Below are 22,984 nucleotides of genomic sequence, written 5' to 3' on the forward strand. Positions count from 1 at the left end.
ATGTGTGTGACAGTTGTGTAGCTTGGTATGTTTGTAAGGCTCCTAGCAGTTAGATCAGGACCTGTCACTGGTACTTTGCTAGCTTTTGGTAACCTGTTCCTCATTCTGAATTACCTTGCCCAGCCTTCACATAAGGGGAGGAACTTGGTCCTGCCTCCACTTAATGTGTCATGCTTTGTTCAAGCCTATGGGCAGCCTGCTCCTTTCTGAAGGGAGACAGCCCAGAAGTGGAAGGGGAGGTGGGGAAATGGGAAGCATGAGGGGGCAGGGAGGAGAGGAGTGATGGGAAACTGTGGTCAGTATGTAAAATAAATGGGAAAAAAGTTATTTAAATAAAATAAAAAAATTAAATTAAAAACATAAATATTTTTGGATTTCAGGAGTTAAACTTGACAATTTTAAATCTGTTTTTGAGCTCAGCAAAGTTCCTTGCATATTATATATTCCTTAGGCATCCATTTTCTTCTAACTAAAATTATTTCATTGGAAGAATTTGGAAGGAATTTTATTTCCTTTTCATTCACTGATGACAGTTCAGCAGTCCCCAGAGAGACTAGGTGTGCAGTTTAATTTCCTCAGCATTTATTTTAAACCACATCTCTTCCTCATCTATTTCTTGCATTGATAGACCATTGTCCTCTAAGTATATTTACATAATAAACAACCTAGTTTTAATCTCTGGGAATATTTGAATGGTTTTAATTAATATTGATCCTTTACAACTCTAGTATTATATAGATTACTGTTTATTTTCCCAACTAATACCCGGAGAATCAAGCTCTCTTCTTTTAACCACCACCCATGACAGCAAGACATAACAAAGAAGCTGTCCTAAGTTGCCAGATGCCAATGAAGACTCTTACTTCTACAGATGCCCTAGGAATAACCATAAGGAGTTATAAACTATCCAAAGAAGACCATAATAAGGGAAGTGGCATTCCACAAAAGCTGAGAAACTTGCCTACTCTTTCAGCAGGACAGCTGGCCACAAGGGAATCCATACAGATCTATTAAATTAGAAATAGAAATTTTGATTGTCCGTATTTCCTTTAGGGTTAGAAATAAACCTTAAAAGGATAGTTATTATGTTTCTTTAATTTCAGCACTTGGAAGGTTAAGAAAGTTAAATCCTGTATTCAAGGAGAGAGAAGGGCCTCAGAGCTAATTTTGTGACAGAAGAACTTCTGAAAGAAAAGCCAAGGAACACCCTCAAGAGAATTCATTAACTTCTCTTTCACTAGACCATGATTTCAAGGAGAGAGCATTTCTTCTGGGAGATAAGCCCCTCTGAGAATATTCACAGGAGAAAGAAAAGAAAAGGTCATGGGCTCAAAAGACAAAGCAGCGTTTTTCTGACAAGCCACTAGCTTACTCTGGCCCCAGGTGCATTTAGGTGAGCCTCAACTGGATCTTTTGGACATCTCTTCAGATTTCTACTTTCTTTGTGCAGCTTGGATCTGTGTTCCCAGACAGCATCATGAATAAAGAAGCCTGAGCATCTGAACCCAGACAGCCTAAAACTTCACAGGAAGTTAGAGACACCCATAAAATCAACCTGTTATGAGGAAATGGTTTCTTTAAATTCTAAGGAAAAAAATCTTGCTGCTTATGATGTCACACAAAGCTACCTGGTTGTACCTACTGCCACATCTAGAGCATATCTGTAGATGAGATGAAAAACTGTAAGATCCCTGTCACCCAATATTGGATGGACTTGGACATACTTTACTAACAGCAACACAAATGAATTAAGTACTGCTGAAGAAAAGTGCATCCTGTCTCTTCAAGCTGCATCCAAGTGTAGCTGGGGTTGTCAAGCAGCAGGGCTTCTCACCAGCTGAGGTAAAGATTTTTTTCTCTTTTATTGAAATGTGTAGCCTTTGGGCAAGGCTAATCAAAAAGCAGAATCAAAGAACCTGAGCTAGTTTGTCAGATTCCCTAGATCTTTGAGCTCTATTGCTCTTCCATGCCTTTTTAAGTGTTAAGGTACTAATTGCCCTAAGAAACCAATGGAGGCTAATGAAATACAAATGTATCTATGCCAAGACATGGCCGAATGATCTGTGAAGGATGCTTCACTTTCGCGTCTTTAACTTCATGCTCTGAGTTGGCTTTATTAGTGCTGTTCCATGCAGATCACAGGCTCCTGTTGATTTAGAAAACTGACTCTGTTGGCTTCACTGTAATACTGGGTACCATGCACTACTAGGATTTTTTCCAAACAAAGATAGAGCCCTCTTCATCTCTGTCTCTACCTGGTAAAATTACTATGGAATTCCAGGAGAGAAATTGGAACATCAGGGTCAAAGGCTGTATTGGGATAGGATTATCGAATTAGAATACAATATAAAATAGTATTATTTAATTGCTTTTAGTAATTTCTTACAAGAAAAAAGTAAGTTTTGTGTTTTAGGATCTTATATGTTATATTTTTTGTGTCTTTATAGCTACACAATAATTTGATTAAAAAAGATGTTCAAGTAATTTCCAAAGTTTTAACTCTAATAGAAACATGTTCTTAAACACAATAATGTATTATTTTAGAAAGTTGGCACTCATTTCTGAGAATCATGGGGAATGTGGGGAATGAGCAAGAGAGATAACTAATATGGGAAAAAATGTAATTTCCAATGTCATTACCCACAAACAATATGGACTAAGGAAATGTAGAAACTGAGCTTTAAAAATGTGTATATATGAACAACACTAAATAGACTGAGTATATATCATGCTCTAACATGGACATGCATATATACTCACCAACACCTATGTAACAAGTTAAAGAATAAGAGGACATGAGTTTGAGAGGGAATTGGGGGCATGGGAAGAGTTTGAAGGGAAGATGTAGTGGAAGTAAATACAAGACTCATATATGGAATTATCAAAAATATAAATTAAAATAAAATAAGAAATTTGAAAATCAAGAAAAAAAGCTGTTCACTAGTATAAAAGATATTATAATGAAATCATGTTTGGCATCCTTATGTGACAAAATTAGGGCTTATATTAGCAAAACTTCACTGAGCCATCTGTTTCTAAGCAGCTAAGGAAACCGCACAAAATGGAAGTCTGGAATTCCACATTGGGAAGTGGCTTCATCTTGGTGGGTATTCTGGATGGTAGTAGCTTTCCTGAACTTCTCTGTGCTGCAATCACAGTCCTGTACTTTTTGGCCCTGATCAGCAATGGACTGCTGCTCCTAGTCATCACCATGGATGTCCGTCTTCATGTGCCCATGTATCTCCTACTTGGACAACTGTCTCTCATGGACCTTCTCCTCACCTCAGTTATCACTCCCAAGGCTGTTGTTGATTTTCTACTCAAAGATAATACCATCTCCTTTGGGGGATGTGCCCTTCAGATGTTTCTAGAACTGGTACTGGGCAGTGCAGAGGATCTCCTTCTGGCCTTCATGGCCTATGACAGGTATGTGGCCATTTGTCAACCTCTAAACTACACAATCTTAATGAGTCACAAAGTCTGCTGGCTCATGATAGCCACATCATGGATCCTGGCATCCCTCAGTGCACTAGGATATAGCACCTACACCATGCAGTATTCCTTTTGCAAATCTCGGCAGATCAACCACCTGTTCTGTGAGATCCCTCCCCTGCTAAAGCTGGCCTGTGCAGATACCTCCAGATATGAACTCATGGTTTATGTGATGGGTGTGACAGTGCTAATTCTTCCTCTTGCTGCCATCCTGGCCTCCTACTCACTAATTCTGTTCACTGTGCTCAATATGCCCTCAAATGAGGGCAGGAAGAAAGCCCTTGTCACCTGCTCTTCCCACTTGACTGTGGTTGGGATGTGGTATGGGGGTGCTTCCTTCATGTATGTCCTGCCCAGTCAATTCCACAGCCCCAAACAAGACAATATCAGCTCAGTTTTCTACACAATTGTCACTCCAGCTCTGAATCCCCTCATCTACAGTCTGAGGAATAAGGAGGTCACTGGGGCTTTGAAGAGAGTCCTGGGAAAACGACTGTCAACACAAGCCAACCTCTAGGTAGTTCTAAATAGTAACCTTCTAAACAATTTTTCCACAAAGTCAGAATTCTGGTGTGAATTAAATATCCATGGTAAATCCTAGAGTAAATGGTGTGTCTCTTGATAGAGAAGTATGGGAGGGGAAGAAAGTATGGAATCCTTTGGAAATGCTCTGTGGATCTTCTTTTCAGGAGATATTAGAGAACCTGGTGCTTTGTCAAATATGGACACAAAAATAAGGCTGTTGTCAAGGTGGGCCATTTAGATGCTCTAAACTAATTTTACATTAAAAACTTGGAATTGACTTTTGAAGACACTGAATAACAATTATAATAAGTATCAAAATATGTTTTCAAGTATGATTCAGACATCAATGGGAGAATACTTTTGAATTTTGTATAAATTTTTAGTAAAAAAAATGAGAGTTTGTTGAATGTTCAAATAGCATCAACCTTCTGGATGATTTGACAGATGCCATCTATGGCTTATAGTATGTGTGTATGTGTGTGTTATATACTTTTTCATTTCTTAATTTATTTTCAGTGATAAGAACTGAACTCAACATTTACACTTATATCTTATGAGTAATACAGTCTCACAAGATGAATAAACCAGTGCTTTTTCAGTTTTTCCTAAGATACCTGTAATTATCTCAAAAACTGTCCATGGTCCAGAGTCTTGGTATGTGTATGTGCTTTAAACCTACACAATGGTTACATGTGTAAAAGCATCACCTGTTTACTATTAATAAGCATGATTTGTGATATTTTGTATCAGTTAAATCCATAATTAGGGTTACCATCTTTCAGAAATAAATGACAACAAACAGTGCCATGGATGTGGGGTGAGGGTACACTTACACAGTGAGATGGAAGTTGTTAATGAATGTAGCCTCTGTGAAAATCAATCTAGGTATTTCTCCAAAAGCTAGACATAGAACTAAACTATGACCCAGTTGTGACACCTGTAGGGAAATAACTAATGGACTCTATATCTTACCATTAAAAACTCTTGAAACTTTGTACTCATTGCTATTTTATTAACAATAATTAGAAAATGAAATCACTGTAGATATCCATTAATGGATTAACAAATAATGGAAGTTTGGTAAATATTTACCACAGAATTGTCTTCAACCATGAAGAAAAATTAAATAATTTCATTTAAATGGAACGAATGGCAAAAAGAAATTAAAAGCAAGTGACACTGGAGATATTAGACATAGGAAGACAAAGACTATATGTTCTCTCTTATATGTGAATCCTAGCTGTAAATCCTTAGCTCATGTGTTTAGGCTAGAGTATTTGTAGATCTAGGAAACTAGAAAGGGGACAGAGGGAGACATGCCTTAAGGATGGAGGTTGGCAAAACATGGTGATATGAAAGTAGAGAGGTAGAATATTGGAGGGAGGAAGGTTTAAGTAGAGAGGGTGGGAAAATGGGGGCAGGCAGGAAAGATGAAAGGTGTATGAAAAAAGCCACATAGAAACCTAATATCTTGTAATTCAATTAAAAACATAATTTATAAAACATTTTGAATGAAAAAATTAGTTGAAATTGGAAGAACGACAGGAAAAAACTGTAACTTATTTTCTTGCTAATTTAATATTCTCTACTATGGAAGTTTGTGTTGCATTTATGAAAACTGGATAATCGATTCATGTTCATTTTTAACTCAAAGGTAGTTTCATAGCTACTTCATAACACTAAATGAAGTTATTTTTGAGTTGCTATCATAAAAATTGAAAATATGTCAATGTTTACCAGATGCTGGGGAAAGTTGATGGTGAGCAACAGGAACAGGGAAGTATTGATCATTGATAGGTACAGAGTTATAGTTAGGTAGGAGCAATGTGATGTTTCACTGTAAACTGATGATACATAAGAACAATGAAAAGTATTTTTTAAAACACAAAAGACAGGATTTTGAAAGTTTTCACCATAAATCCCTAATACATAATTGAAAGGATAGGTGTTTAATCTTATTTTAATTAAATGGATACCTATATGAAACATAATGCAGAACAACATTAACTCATATAATATTATGCATTTTATGTAGTAGATAAAATAAGTACAATTTTCTTTCTAAAATCAGTAGAAGTCAATGTACTAGAAATAATCAAGTTCCTTTAAAATCCCAGTGATAACTCTGTACATTTAGTGGATATTCTTTCATTTTTGTAACAGGCACTCATTTTATTGAGTTGATGTGCTCATTGTAGAAGTTTACTTCACTTGTTGACATACAGTGATATGTTTCTCCTTACTGTATATATGGTGGCCTTACAGGGCAATGGTGGAATGACTCAGGTATGGTGACAGAACATGCGGGTTGGAATTCAGTGCATCTCATCATCCTCTTTAACGTTGGTTTTGAATGTAGCCCTTCTGAACCTGGATCTGAAAGCTATAAATTCCCAGTAAATAATCACCTATTTCAAAGCACTGCTATGAGAATTAAGACAACACACATAAATAATTTCATTGAGACAACTGGAACATAATGATTCATCATCAATTTTAACAGTTCTAAGACAAAATTGCCCTGGAAATCATAGGTTCTAGTATGTGATATCACTCAAATATTTTGTAACTGATTATATTATTGCTACTAAATATGTAATGATGTTTTATGTATGTTTGTTTATGTGTTCATATTAATAAAATGTGTCAATAACTTAAGTATGTTACTAATATTTACCTTGGGAAATTTCTCATGCATAGAACTATATAAATTAATGTTAAAGTGTAGTGGGTAGCCATTCCAGCTTGGATCTGGAAGTTCCAACCCCCATTGAGACTCTGGCAACTGTCACGCCTATGAGGCGGGGCGAGGGGAGGCGCTGGAAACCCGAGAGCTGGATGGGCCAGTACTCTCTCGATGCGCGCTCTCTGTGCCTGGACCCTGGACGGTGGAGGTTGACTGTGCAGAGCTCCAGAGAACACCGCTGGATTGCTATACACCTTCCCCAGACCCCCGCAACCTATCTATTCCTTCATTTGTAAGTCATCCACTAAATAAATCTTCCTTTTAACTACGTGGAGTGGCCTTTATAATTTTCCCCAATATTAAAGTCAACTGCATATTCTTTTTTTCACTCACTTTATCATCCTCATAGCCTTTGTGACTGTCTGAAATAAGATCAATATTTATTTTATATTGAGTAAACTCCAGGACAGTAGGACTCTTGTTTGTTTTACTTACCACTGTACTCCTGGTGTCTGTCTTACATCAGATACATGTAAACATTTATCGATGGGAAAATACACAAATGCTTCCCCATTAATAGAATGTACGCAGTCAAGAGTCTTTGAATAGGTAGTCTTTCAAATGTAGTCACATAATCAGCTGTAGGAACATTATTTGCCTTTCTTAGTCTGAATTCTGAGACTGGAAGGATGTTTTCTCCATGTCAATTCAGCTAAAGATGAATAAGCACCAAAATGATGCCCAGTAAGATCATTAAAAGATAGCACCAGGCACCAAGTACTTTTAGAACTTCTTGTGTTGAAATGTAAGTATAAAGTCCATATTAATTTGTCTCTACTTCATTGTCTCTGTGAAGGCAACTGTAAAGATTTAATTCCTGAGCCTAGACTCCTGAGAGAACTCCGGCAACACACCTGCCCCATGCCCTTTGGCTGGGGCAATGAAACTCCAGGGATTGTCGCCAGGGTTTTTTAGCTCAGGCTCATGAGAAGACTCCAGCAACACCTCCACACTAATCAGGAACCTGCCACTGGGTGGTTGGGGATTACTGTGATCTATTTGTGATGTGGAAGCATGGTCCTGCCTAGTGCCATTACAGGACAAGGAGACCCACATGCAGGCCTGGGGCAGTCTGTCCTAGACTCCAAGGAGAAAGCACTGGCCCAACTATTTGTTACATGCAGTGTCAGGCAAATAGGCACGACTATGGTGAGCAAATGTATGGTGTGGTATGGGATATATAGAGAGAGACAGAATGGCTCATGTCTTATGGACAGAGGCATATTTGAAGAGGCAAAAGAGATGAGGAATGGCCCAAGGTGGGTAACTTCATTACCACCCAGGGCCATGGTAATGTCTGGGCCTGGGCTTCTGCTTGCGCCCATGTCTGGGTTCATGGCTCTGATGCAGCCTCAGTCTCTGCTGATGTCCATGGCTCCTGTTACCAACAAAGGCAGAGAGGATAGGGCTGTAAAGAGTTGGCCCCACCCCTCCCTGACTGCAACACTAGGGAAAGTTAGTCCTGCCCCTCACTAACTGAAACACACAAGAGAGAGGATCCTACTCTTCACCTAGACAGTACAATAGAGTTGACCCTGTTCATGGGGGGGGGGATGGGTGAACTGGCCCTGAGGGCCTGAAAATGGGAGAGCAGGTCATGCCCCTCTCATACGCCATGCAGTAGCAAGGGGTGAGGGGGACCTGATCCAACCCCTGACTAGCTGCAGCACTCAAGAGAATGGACCCTGTACCTCACCAGGGCAGCTAAGTTGAGTTGACACTGTAGACAGAGCATGTGTGAGCCAGCTCTGAGGGTGTGAGAGAGACACAGCTGGTACCCCCTCCCTCATCTGCAGTGTGGTGGTGGGAGTAAGGGAAAGATGCCCTCCCCCTCGCCCCTACCACCTCCAACTAATGATGGAACTGACGTCTTTACCAGCTGCAACACTTGGAAAAGCAGGCCATGCACCTCATCTGGGCAACATAGTGGAGCTGATCCTGTTGACAAGGGCACAGGTGTGCCAACCCCAAGTATGTGAACATGGGAGACCTAGCCCCACCCCTTATCTACCTTATAGTGACATGAGTCAGAGAGAGATGTTTTCCTCCCTCATCAACACCTAAGGTAGGTGGGAGAGCTGGCCCTGAGACCAAAAGGGTGTGAGAGCTGCCACTGCCCCCCACCAGTTGCAACACTTGGGAAAGCAGGCCCAGCACCTCACTTGGGGAGCACAATAGAGCCAACTGTATTGGCAGAGGTGTGGACAAACAATCCCTGAAATTGTGAGTGTAAGAAAACTGTACCCACTACTTATATGTCATGCAGCAGTATGGATGAGGGAGAGATGCCCCCCTTATCCATCTCCCTTTACTGCATGTAACAGATGAGGGAGCTGACATCCCCCTTACCAACTGCAACACTCAGGAAAGTGGACCCTGCTCCTCGTCTAGGCAACACAGTAGAGCTGACCATGTTGGCAAGGTGCAAGTGAGATAGCCCTAAGGGAGTGAGAGTGGGATAGCTGGCCACCCCCACCCTGGTCTGCCATGTGGTGGTGAGTGTAAGGGAAAGATGTCCTCCTCCACTTGACTCTGCTACCTGTTGTGGACAAATCATCATGGCATGGTGGTACATACCTATAATCCTAGCACTTGGAAGGAACAGACAGGTGGACCTCTGTGGGTTCCAGGTCAGCCTGTTCTTCATAATGAGTTCCAGACAAGGCAGAAATACAGACTGGGCAGGGCTACATAATGGAGATTATGGGGTTCCTGCCCCTTGATAGTCCCCTACCAAGGTCCAGGAAGAATCTACAACCAGCTGATAATTAATCTTTGATAATAGGAAATGAATCTACATACACGAAACTCCTTAGTCTTTATTCTTCTGAGTCAGTTCTCTCTCTACACAGCTTCTATTCTGATCTTATGCCTAGCTTCTTTCTTGCCTGATTTCTCTCTACCTTTATCTGCTGTCTCCTCTATGTTCTATCTTCATTCTCTCATCTTAGTTCTACATCATCTAGGTCCTTCTCATGTCTTTCTTACCCATCTAGTCCTTCCCCATTTGGCTCTTCCTCATCTTACATCTCATCCTCAAGTTCTCTAGTCTAAATCTTCCTCTCTCTTCTTATACCTCTCAGTCCTCTCCAAGTCTCTGAGGTATTCAGTTATAAACCCAAGCAATAGCAATCTTCTAGCAGAGCAAGGCCACCAGACTTAAATTCTTACAGGGTCATAAAGGCAAATAAGAGTTTTCCTCAGGCAGTGACCATCAGGCTTTCTTTTACAACCCAAAAGGGGAGTGGTAAAGAAGAAGGTCAACGGAGAACTAATGATCTTTTAGTATATCAAAAAGGGAAATCTATGTGCTCAATCTACATTCCTAGAAGTGGTTAGGTAAAAACATGAGAAGTCTATAATATTAGTAAGGCTGTATAAGAAAGGAGGGTCTTGGCTAAAATAGCACAAGAAATAAAGCTATCTGTCTGACCTAGGAGACAAGCGTTGTTTCCATAAGGATGTTACCTTATTTCAGGAGATCATTTGGCCTTAGATGCTTGATAGGTATTTTAGATAAATACACTGTTAAGAATTCTTGGAAACACACATTGCAACAAGAAATTCACTGTAGGAACAAGTTAGTATATATACAAAAGTTAAAATATCACCAAGACTTCTTAAGCCATGTCTTGACCTTCAGAAATGTCCTTGACCTTTCCAAGTAGTACTTTTGTCATAGTAGCTGCATTCCATACATTTTCCTGCACCTTGCAGCAGCTACACAGTGAGACTCTGTCTCAAAAGCAAAACCTATAAAACATAAAGTAAAAGTAAAACTTATCCACAACACCACCATCCAGAGTATACACTCTTAATATCCACATGTACATACCCATTATAAACACAAAATGTCCCACTGATATTTTCTTTGAGAATATCAATAATACCAGTGGCTACATTAATTCAGTGATTTCTTGTGTGCATTGTTGTAAGAACTTTACTGAATTATTTTAATGAAGCTTCATTACAATCCCATTGTGATCTTATATCAGCATTGTCTCCATATTGCAGATGAGGAAACTGAGGTTGGAAGTAATTAAATAACTAAATTCACACATATCAGACACGCACTATTCTACAAAAATAGAATCATACTTTAAATGCAATTTCATAACTGAAACTTTTTCTTTTCTTTTTTTTTTAAAGGATTTTTTTTTTTTTTTTGGTTTTTCGAGACAGGGTTTCTCTGTGTAGCTTTGCGCCTTTCTGGAACTCACTTGGTAGCCCAGGCTGGCCTTGAACTCACAGAGATCTGCCTGGCTCTGCCTCCCAAGTGCTGGGATTAAAGGCGTGCTTTAATCTCATGGCTCTGCCAATTTTTAACAGAAAATGTATTAGTTACATTTGCTTAGTGTGTGTGATGTGTGTGTGTTGCACACTTTCTCCTGTGAAGCACCAACACAGAGGTCAAAGGACAATTGCTGTGGTTGGCTCTCTCCTTCCACTAGGTCAGTCCCAGGAATCCAACTTAGGTCTGCAACCTTGGCAACAAACACCTTCACATGCTGAACTATCCCACAGGCCCTGGTGTTTTTTAAAGTTTTTTTTTTTTGTTTTTGTTTTGTTTTTTTGTTTTTTTTTTACTGTTAATTTTATTCTTTTTTTATTTTTTTTATTTTTTTTTTAGTAAATTTATTTTACAACATCATTCAGTTCAATATAATAGCCACAGATTCCCCTGTTCTCCCACTCTCGCCCCCCTCCCCCCACCCCACCCCCCATTCCCACCTCCTCCAGATCAAGGTCTCCCCTGAGGACCGGGATCGACCTGGTAGACTCAGTCCAGCCAGGTCCAGTCCCCCCCTCCCAGACAGAGCCAAGCGTCCCTGCATAGTTCCCAGGATTCAAACAGCCAACTCATGCAACAAGCCCAGGACCCGGCACCAACACACAGCTGCCTCCCAAACAGATCAAGCCAAATGACTGTCTCACCCGTTCAGGGGGCCTGATCCAGTTGGGGGCCCCTAAGCCTTTGGTTCATAGATCCTGTGCTTCCATTCATTTGGTTATTTGTCCCTGTGCTTTATCCAACCTTGGCTTCAACAATTCTTGCTCATATAAACCCTCTTCTTTCTCACTAATTAGACTCCCAGTGCTCCACCAGGGGCCCAGCCCTGGATGTCTGCATCCAGATTCCTCAGACCTTCCTTGGATGGGGTTTATGGCACAACTAACAGGGTGTCTGGCCATCCCATCACCAGAGTAGGTCAATTCCTGCCGTCTCTCGACCATTGCCAGCAGTCTTTTGTGGGGGTATCTTTGTGGATCTCCGTGGGCCTCCCTAGCTCTCTGCTTCCTCCCCTTCTCATGTGGTCTTCATTTACCATGGTCTCCTATTCCTTGTTCTCCCTCTCTTTTCTTGATCTAGCTAGGATCTCCCACTCTCTTTCCCTCGACCGTTGCCCTTCATTGTTCCCACTCATGACCAGGCTGTTCATGTAGATCTCATCCATTTCTCCGTGTCTTTTTTGGGGTCCTGTTTTCCAGGTAGCCTCACTGGTGATGGGAGTAGCAGTCCAGTCATCCTTGTTCCACATCTAGCATCTTCCTATGAGTGAGTACATACCATATTTGTCTTTCTGAGTCTGGGTCACCTCACTCAGGATGATTTTTTCTAGATCGATCCATTTGTCTGCAAACCGTATGATGTCATTGTTTTTCTCTGCTGAGTAGTATTCCATTGTGTATATGTGCCACAATTTATTTATCCATTCTTCAGTTGAAGGGCATCTAGGTTGTTTCCAGGTTTTGGCTATTACAAACAATGCTGATATGAACATAGCTGAGCAAGTGCTCTTGTGGTATGATTGAGCATTTCTTGGGTATATGCCCAGGAGTGGTATAGCTGGATCTTGGGGGAGACTGATTCCCAATTTTCTAAGAAAGCGCCATATTGATTTCCAAAGTGGTTGTACAAGCTTGCATTCCCACCAGCAGTGGAGGAGAGTTCCCCTAGTTCCACATCCTCTCCAGCATAAAGTGTCTTCAGTGTTTTTGATCTTAGCCACTCTGACAGGCATAAGGTGGTATCTCAGAGTTGTTTTGATTTGCATTTCCCTGATGATTAGGGATGTTGAGCAATTCCTTAAATGTCTTTCAGCCATTTGGGTTTCCTCTGTTGAGAATTCTCTGTTTAGTTCTAAAGCCCATTTCTCAATTGGACTGTTGGTCGTTTTGATGTCTAATTTCTTGAGTTCCTTATATATTCTGGATATCAGTCCTCTGTCATCTGTGGGGTTGGTGAAGCTCTTTTCCCATTCTGGAGGCTGTCGCTTTGCCCTGTTGACCATATCCTTTGCTCTACAAAAGCTTCTCAGTTTCAAGAGGTCCCATTGATTGATTGTTTGTCTCAGTGTCTGTGCTACTGGTGTTATATTTAGGAAGTGATCTCCTATGCCAATGCGTTCAAGACTACTTCCTACTTTCTCTTCTAGCAGGCTTAGAGTAGCTGGATTTATGTTGAGGTCTTTGATCCACTTGGACTTAAGTTTTGTGCACAGTGACAGATATGGATCTATTTGCAGCCTTCTACACGTTGATATCCAGTTATGCCAGCACTATTTGTTGAAGATGCTTTCTTTTTTCCATTGTACACTTTTGGCTTCTTTGTCAAAAATTATATGTCCATAGGTGTGTGGGTTAATGTCAGGGTCTTCAATTCGATTCCATTGGTCCACATGTCGGTTTTTATGCCAATACCAAGCTGTTTTTTTTTACTGTAGCTCTATATAGTAGAGCTTGAAGTCAGGGATTGTGATGCCTCCAGAAGTTGTTTTATTGTACAGGTTTCTTTTAGCTATCCTGGGTTTTTTGTTTTTCCATATGAAGTTGAGTATTATTCTTTCCAGGTCTGTGAAGAATTGTGTTGGTATTTTGATGGGGATTGCATTGAATCTGTAAATTGCTTTTGGTAAGATTGCCATTTTTACTATGTTAACCCTGCCTATCCATGAGCATGGGAGATCTTTCCATTTTCTGACATCTTCTTCAATTTCTTTTTTCAGGGACTTAAAGTTCTTGTCATATAGGTCCTTCACTTGCGTGGTTAGTGTTACCCCAAGGTATTTTATGTCATTTTTGGCTATTGTAAAGGGTGATGTATCTATAATTGTCTTCTCAGCTTCTTTGTCCATTGTATATAGGAGGGCTACTGATTTTTTTGAGTTGATCTTGTATCCTGCTATGTTGCTGAAGGTGTTTATAAGCTTTATCAATTCCTGGGTGGAATCTTTGGGGTCACTCAAGTATACTATCATGTCATCTGCAAATAGGGAAACCTTGACTTCTTCCTTTCCAATTTGTATCCCCTTAATCTCCTTATGTTGTCTTATTGCTCTGGCTAGAACTTCAAGTACTATATTGAATAAGTATGGGGAGAGTGGACAGCCTTGCCTCGTTCCTGATTTTAGTGGAATTGCTTTGAATTTCTCTCCATTTAATTTGATGTTGGCTGTTGGTTTGCTATATATTGCCTTTATTATGTTTAGGTATGTTCCCCGTATTCCTGATCACTCCAAGACTTTTATCATGAAGGGGTGTTGGATTTTGTCAAATGCCTTTTCTGCATCTAGTGAGATGATCATGTGGTTTTTTTCTTTGAGTTTGTTTATATGGTGTATTACGTTGATGGACTTTCGTATGTTGAACCACCCTTGCATCCCTGGGATGAAGCCTACTTGATCATGGTGGATAATTGTTCTGATGTGTTCTTGGAGTCTGTTTGCCAATATTTTATTGAGTATTTTTGCATCAATGTTCATGAGAGAGATCGGTCTGTAGTTCTCTTTCTTTGTTGTATCCTTGTTTGGTTTAGGAATCAGGGTAATTGTAGCCTCATAGAAGGAGTTTGGTAATGTTCCTTCTGTTTCTATTGTGTGCAACAATTTAGAGAGTATTGGTATTAACTCTTCTTTGAAGATCTGGTAGAATTCTGCGCTGAAACCATCTGGTCCTGAGCTTTTTTTGGTTGGGAGACTTTTAATGACTGTTTCTATTTCCTTAGGGGTTATTGGGCTATTTAAATAGTTTATCTGGTCTTGATTTAACTTAGGTATGTGGTACTTATCCAGAAAAATGTCCATTTCTTTTAGGTTTTCCAGTTTTGTGGAGTAGAGGTTTTTGAAATATGACCTTATAATTCTCTGGATTTCCTCAATGTCTGTTGTTATGTCCCCCTTTTCATTTCTGATTTTGTTTATTTGGATTCTCTCTCTGTGTCTTTTGGTTAGTTTGGATAAGGGCTTGTCTATCTTGTTGATTTTCTCAAAGAACCAACTCTTTGTTTCATTAATTTTTTGTATTATTCTCTTAGTTTCTAATTTATTAATTTCACCTCTCCCTTTGATAATTTTCTGGCGTCTATTCTTCCTGGGAGACTTTGCTTCTTCTTGTTCTAGAGCTTTCAGGTGTGCTCTTAAGTCACTAGTGTGAGATTTCTCCAACTTCTTTATGTGGGCATTTAGTGCTATGAATTTCCCTCTTAGCACTGCTTTCATAGTGTCCCATAAGTTTGGGTATGTGGTGTCTTCATTTTCATTGATCTCTAGGAAGTCTTTAATTTCTTTCTTTATTTCTTCCTTAACCCATTGGTGATTCAGTTGAGCATTATTCAGTTTCCATGAGATTGTAGGTTTTCTGTAGTTTTTGTTGTTGTTGAAATCTAACTTTAAACCATGGTGGTCTGATAGAACACAGGAGGTTATTCTAATTGTTTTGTATCTGTTGAAATTTGCTTTGTGGCCAAGTATGTGGTCGATTTTAGAGAAAGTTCCATGGGGTGCTGAGAAGAAGGTATATTCTTTCTTGTTAGATGGAATGTTCTGTAGATATCTATTAGGTCCAATTGGGTCATGACATCAGTTAAGTCCTTTATTTATCTGTTAAGTTTCGATTTGGGAGATCTGTCCAGTGGTGAAAGTGGGGTGTTGAGATCTCCCACTATTAATGTGTGGGGTTTTATATGTGGTTTAAGCTTTAGTAATGTTTCTTTTACATAAGTGGGTGCCCTTGTGTTTGGGGCATAAATATTCAGAATTGAAACTTCATCTTGGTGGATCTTTCCTGTGATGAGTATGTAATGTCCTTCTTGATCTCTTTTGATTGATTTTAGTTTGAAGTCTATTTTGTTGGATATCAGGATGGCTACCCCTGCTTGTTTCTTAAGACCATTTGATTGGAAAGTCTTTTCCCAGCCTTTTATTCTTAGGTAGTGTCTGTCTTTGAATTTGAGATGTGTTTCTTGTATGCAGCAGAAAGTTGGGTTCTGCTTTCATATCCATTCTGTAAGTCTATGTCTTTTTATAGGTGAGTTAAGTCCGTTGATATTAAGGGATATTAATGACCAGTGATTGTTCATCCCTGTTATTTTTGGTGGTAGTGTGTGTGTACTTCCCTTCTTTGGGGTTTACTGTTGTGGCTTTATCTATTGCCTGTGTTTTTGAGTGTGTATCTGACTTCCTTCGGTTGGAATTTTCCTTCTAGTGCTTTCTGTAGGGCTGGGTTTGTGGATAGGTATTGTTTAAATCTGGCTTTGTCTTCGAATGTCTTGATCCTTCTGTCTATGATGATTGAAAGTTTTGCTGGGTATATTAGTCTGGGCTGACAGCCATGGTCTCTTAGTGTCTGCATTACATCTGTCCAGGTCCTTCTGGCTTTCAAAGTCTCCATTGAGAAATCGGGTGTTATTCTGATGGGTTTACCTTTATAGGTCACTTGGCCTTTTTCCTTTTCTGCTCTTAATATTCTTTCTTTATTCTGTACATTTAGTTGTTTAATTATTATGTGTGAAGGGGACTTTTTTGGGGGGTCTAGTCTGTTTGGTGTTCTATAGGCTTCTTGTATCTTCATAGGAATTTCCTTCTTTAAGTTGGGAAAGTTTTCTTCTATAATTTTGTTGAATATATTTTCTGTGCCTTTGAGTTGGTATTCTTCACCTTCTTCTATCCCTATAATTCGTAGGTTTGGTCTTTTCATGGTGTCCCAAATTTCTTGGACATTTTGGTTCATGACTTTGTTGGCTTTAGTGTTTCCTTCGACTGATGAAACTATTTCTTCTACTGTATCTTCAATGCCAGAAATCCTCTCTTCCATCTCTTGCATTCTGTTGGTTATACTTGCATCTGAAGTTCCTGATCTTTTACTCAGGTTTTCTATTTCCAGCATTCCCTCTGTTTGTGTCTTCTTTATTTTTTCAATTTCCCTTTTCAGTTCTTGGACTGTTTCCTTTGTTTGTTTCATTGCTTTTTCATGATTTTCTTTCACTGCTTTATTGTTTTCTTCCAGGACTTTTTTGTTTTCTTGGAGGGCTTTATTGTTTTCTTCTAATTTGTTTGCCCTTTCCTCTAGTTGTTTACAGCGTTCTTCCAATTTTCTTGTCTTTTCCTCTACACAAGCCTCTACCTTCTTCATGAAGTTACTCATAAGGCTACTTTCTTCTGCTTCTTCCAATTTTTGGTGTTCAGGTCTAGATGTTGGAGGCGGCCTAGGTTCTGGTGATGCTGTATTGCTCTTCATTTTGTTGTATGTACTTCTGCCTTGACATCTGCCCATCTCCTTGTGGTTCCTTCTTGGTCTTATCAGTGTACTTGTTTCAGAAAGAGCTGACAGATTCAGGAAGACTCTCTCTCTTGTCCAAAAGGGAGTTCTCTTGTCCAACTATCTCTGGTCCAGAAGGGAAGTCGGGGGCAGGATGGGAGCTAGGGGCCGGTCTCTAAGTCTCAGGAAGTGGCTGGGGTCTCGGGCAGATGGGTGTGGGGGCAGGGCGCGGAGATTGCAGGGGCTGCCGGGGTCTTGGAAAAGGGGATCCCTCCCGGTGGGGCTAGAAGGGGAGTTGCCCGGTGGCCAGAACCTGCTGCCAAGTTGGGCAGGTCTTCCTGGAGTGGCTGGTGCCCAGGGATGGGGTCCGGGTTGGACCCGGATACTCACCTCAACTGAAACTTTTTCTAATGTGAATCATATAGTAAGAAGTCATGTCAATGACTGCATGGTTGTCTGATGTATGGGTGTTAATTTTTCCAGCCCCTCATTTTTTAAATGATTTATTTTTATTATTTTCAAGTATGTGTGTGTGTGTGTGTGTGTGTGTGCATGCACACATGCATGTGCACATATGAGTATGTGAATTTGGAGGCCAGAGGCATTGGCTGTCCCAGGAGCTAGAGCTTCAGGTGGTTTTGAGCCTCCCTGCATGGGTCCTTTGAAAGTGTAATATACACTATTTACCTTGGCGCCATCTCTTGAGTCCCTACCACTTACTTTTGAACACATAAAGTATTTCCTATGCTCTTGTGGAAAAACTCTGCCAAGTCCCAAAGACAGTGTTATTCTTTCCCTTTTACGAATAGCTACAAGGAAGCCCACTAAGTTAAATGGCCTACCCTAGATAATACAAACTATTAGTGCTGGGTCCTCTGCCATACTGACTACTATACACATATGTACACACACACACACACACACACACACACACACACACAAAATTCCTTACTTGAACAATGAAGAATAGCTGTTCTACTCATGGTTAGGTTTTATTATACTGAAAATATATTTTAGCAAAGACAAAGAAAGCATAGATCCGAATCCAGGAAAGGTGAGATGACATACTTCTTGTTCTTTTACCAGTGAGTCAAATAGATGGCACTTCATCCTCTATGATTGTTGTGGAATAATCCTTCTGTACACTGTGAAACTGTGTTACTCTCCTTGTTAATAAGAAGCTGATTGACCTACAGCTAGGAAGAATTTTCTGTGCAGCAAGAGTGCTGGGAAGAAGGGTGGAATCAGAGGAATTGGCATGGAGAAATGGAGAGGAAACAGGAGGTGCAAATTGAGAAAGAGGTAATGCCATGTGGCAGAATGTAGATTAATATAAATGGGTTAATTTAAGTTGTAAGAGCTAGTTATTAATAGGCCTGAGATATCAGCTGAACATTTATAATTAATACTGAGTCTGCATATCAGTTATTTGGGAACTAGTGGGCAGGATAGAGAAGTCTGTCTACATATGGCATTCCAGCATGAGGCTAGAATTTCCACATAAGTCTAACAAAGCAAAAAGGAAAGATTCTAGGCACATAAAAATGGAGCCAGATTCTGCTTCCTAGTCTTGTGTCTTTCATGATGGCTGCAGTATGGAGCCACATCTCCCAGCAGCTGTCTGCAGGAAGAGCCAGTTATCAAAGTTGCTATGCACCAAGATAAGCTACACTAGAGGTGGCTGAAACAGCAATTTAAGATTCATCTAATGTGATAAAAAAAACAATTCAGATTCTCAATAAAGATAGATTAAAAAAAAACTCTAAACAGGTTACAGTGTGTTTAAAATATATATAGTTTTGGGAGAGAAAAGAGAAAGGATAGCAATAGTCAGATTAAAAATTAATTTAAAAATAATAAACTCCTTAAAAAAGAATAGAGCGATAAAAATATAATAAGACATGTAAAGAAGGGAAATATACATAGTCTGTATTCTGTATGTTATTGTGTTGTCTTTAGATTTTCTGATTGCTAATGAAGTTACATCAGCAACTAAGACACACTGGATTATAAAAACTGCTGGACTAAACCAACCTATATATATTTAAAATGTCTTGACTTCAAAATGGAAGCTAAAATAAATGTTACTTTGGAGAAGTTATTCTTTTATTTCCATAGGGAATGAGAGGCTGTGGATTCATTCCAAGTTGATGTGGATCAGGTTTAATTGAGGAAGAACCCCTGAAATCCTGGCTACAGACTCAAAAAAAAAAATACAAGAATTACAAGACACATAACATATATTTTACCTGCTCAAATATAAGACAAAAATCATCTTTAACCACTTGTACACTCGACATATTTCATACTTATAATGTATGTTACCTTTAAAAGTTTATGTATTTTCAGAACAAGGGCACAAACACCAATGAAAATTGATGGTCCAGATGATCTAGCATTTAAAAATGCCTCTGTTATAGTCTCCTTAAAATTCTGCATCTAAAACAGCTTCAAAGCTGCTGGCTGAGATGGTCCAAACTTATAGAATACTCCAGCTGGGACTTCACTGTTATCCCAATTTTCCTAAGGTTTCCCAAAAGATAACAATGCTCCCAGACAATAGGAAGTACTCCAGAGAACAATACCCACATTCCCCAAATATTGGTTATGGATGTTTGTTATCATTTAAGGGGGATTGGTTACAAGTTGTTACTGGTAATGGTCAGGTAAAAAGCAGAACAAAGGAGATTAGATTCAGGGATTTTGTTCTGAAAAGGAAAAGGGGGGATAGAAATGATAGGATAAAAGGGTAGATTATTAAATCTACTTTTAAACTAAAAGAGCAAATACAAGTCTTAAATATTTCACATTGGTATGGATTTTGGGTTACTCATACAAATTTAAAGTTAGTTTTGCTATATTGTGTATATGTTTCTACTCTTGTTTGGGGTGCTGTGCCTATGCAGGTCATTGAACAATGTAATATAAGTTTCTAGTCTTTGAAAGTTATTATTACAAACTATTTAGGATAATAAAGAAATTCAGGTTAGTAGTTAGTCACCAATTACAATCAAATTTGTAGTCATGTGAGGTATGTTTTCAATGTCAGAGATATATTTTAGATAGACAAGTGGTCTTCAAACACTTCAGAGATTACAGAATATGGCATTTAAGATGTTTTAATAATATAAGCCTTTTTATGACAATAAGACAGGTCTGTTTCTGCCAGTACCAATCTACTTTAGAGAAGATGATGGGCATCAGAGAAACTTCATATAGAGTTTGCTTTTTCTTTCTTTTTTCTTTTTTTTTGGGGGGGTGGGGGTGGGAGGTGTCAAGACAGGGTTTCTCTGTGTAGCTTTGTGCCTTTCCTGGATCTTACTCTGTAAATTAGGCTGGCCTTGAACTCAGAGATACTCCTACCTCTGCCTCTAGAGTGCTGGGATTAAAGGTGTGTGCCACCACCACCCAGCATGGAGTTTGCTTTCTTTGTGGCAAAAGTTAGCCATGGGCAAGAAACTGCCCTTGCCTCAAATGCTGGCAGTATACTGTCCAAACTGGACTGGCAGGACACAAAAAAGTGGCTGCCAAACTTTTCCAAGGCAAGGTAGGATAATCCTTCAAAATTTCCTGCTTCTCAGAAATGTCTGTCAAATATACCAGAACTGAAGGCCAAAGTTCGATACTCCAATGTTACAGAAGAACCTAGGGTAATTGTCCAGGTCAGCTTTCCCTGTCATCAGGTAATATTTCACCCTTCTGGGATTTTTGATGGAGAAAAAGACTAAATTAAATTAGACTTAAAGTTTTCCTTACTTATGATAAAAGGTAAATTAAGTATAAAACTTTAGAATCACAAAGATAGTTAATAGAGTACTTTCTTTAATTTTGCTAAGTACAAATGGATAGGATATTGTAACTATAATTCTTACTTGATAACTGTTTTGTTGTATATAATTTTACTATGTTAAAGTTAAAATCTTCCTTCTTATTTAGACAAAAATGGGGAAATGCTGTGGGATAATCCATCTGTACACTGTGAAAATGTTTTGCTTTCATTGTTAATAAAAAGCAGATTGGCTGATAGGTTGACAGAATTTTCAGGGCAGAAAAAATGCTGGGAAGAAGAAGGGTGGAGTCAGAGAGGTCAGCATAGAAACATGGAGAGGAAACAGGATGTGCAAGATGAAAGAGAGGTAATGCCGCATGCCAGAATGTAGATTAATATAAATGGGTTAATTTAAGTTGTAAGAACTAGTTAGTAATAAACTTGAAGTATCAGCCAAGCATTTATAATTAATATTGAGTCTCCATGTCAGTTATTTGGGAGCTGGTGGGTGAAGGGAGAAAAATCTACCTACATTTGATTGATCAGAGATCATCTATCTATACTTGAACAGCTTAGGCTAATTTCTGTCATCCCAACAATGTGGTAGGAATCTAGTAGAGTCACTGTCTCAAGAGTAAACATAAAATGTAACAGGTTTTTCTCACTGTATCTAGAATAATAGTTTCATATATTAGTGTATATTAGGCTAGCAAGAAAATAAACTTCTCTTACTTATCTTTTACCTTTTACATTCTTAGAGCATTTTGTTTCTAGATGTTCCCTGAGCCTTGGAGATGTTCTGTTTTATGATGAGTACCCACAGTCAGTCTTTAGGAGTTCTTTGATCAGTTAAGTATCTCTGCATTGAACTGATTGCTTCCTGATGAAGAAAGATTGTTTTATAAGTTATGATCAGCTTAAACCTATGGGTGTAGTTATAAGTATGTAGAAGACAACTAGATCACATGACTATTTAGAAAAATATCAATATTAGATCTTACTCTAGGGCATCTGATCCCAACCACCATGATATTTTCACTAGGTTTATGGTACTAGACCTGAATCTCACCCTGTGGTGCAGATCTGAAATCCAGTTGCTTCAGTTGGTTGCTACCATAATTATCATGCCATTATTGTACCAATTGGCATATCTTCCCTCATAAGTCAGATTTGGGGTTTTGCTATTTAATACATTTTTAACATGAAATTAATTTATAGATCAATTTATAGAAGATCAAAAAACAGAAGATAAAATATTTATTAAAATTTTAATTATAAGTAACTAAAATGAAAAAAAAAAGAGTTTTCTGTCCTGCATTCGCTCCAATGTCTTTGTCTTCTGTTCCTTGCTTTTTGGAGAAAACATTACATTGTAAATCTTTGGAGTAATGGCAAAGACTGAGATCTTCTTCAGTGTAACCCCTTTCCAGACATATATGAAAAACACGGAAATCCAACTTCCCAGAAATTCTCTGTTGTGTTGGGTGGAATGTAGTCAAATCAGAATCTTGAACAGGAAATCAATATCTTTCCTCATTCTACTGTTGGCATATCTACATAATAAATTTGATATTCCTTACACATGTGCCCAATTTCCTTCTCTTCTCTCCCTTTTCTAAAACCACCTCAATATGAGGGTGTGAAATGTATGCTAGTCTCTTTCTGTCTTTAAAATCTGGCTCCACACATACTGTCTGCTCGATTCTATCTTGTTTATCACCATATATGTTTGATTTCTTTGTGAAAGCAGACACTCCTTCATTGCATATCAGGGTCAAACTATCTGCCAAACAGGATTCATACTCTTCACACATTGTCTGATCAAAATTATTTTCCAAGATAGCATTTATTTTCATTTCTCTATTGGGTTGTTTTTCTTTTTGCTCTTGTTTCTTCATTTTTAAAAGCTTGGTTTC

General features: G+C 39.0%; 1 protein-coding gene across 1 annotated transcript; it reads left to right on the plus strand.

The window, feature by feature from the left end:
* Positions 1-2,946: 2,946 nt before the first annotated feature.
* LOC102916253 (olfactory receptor 2AG1-like) lies at positions 2,947-4,009 on the plus strand. The gene has a single exon (XM_006991753.2). The coding sequence runs from the start codon at positions 3,062-3,064 to the stop codon at positions 4,007-4,009; it is 948 nt and encodes a 315-aa protein (XP_006991815.1). The 5' UTR covers positions 2,947-3,061.
* Positions 4,010-22,984: the final 18,975 nt, after the last annotated feature.

The sequence above is a fragment of the Peromyscus maniculatus genome, chromosome 1 (genome assembly GCF_049852395.1).
Source record: "Peromyscus maniculatus bairdii isolate BWxNUB_F1_BW_parent chromosome 1, HU_Pman_BW_mat_3.1, whole genome shotgun sequence".
Lineage (NCBI taxonomy): Eukaryota > Metazoa > Chordata > Mammalia > Rodentia > Cricetidae > Peromyscus > Peromyscus maniculatus.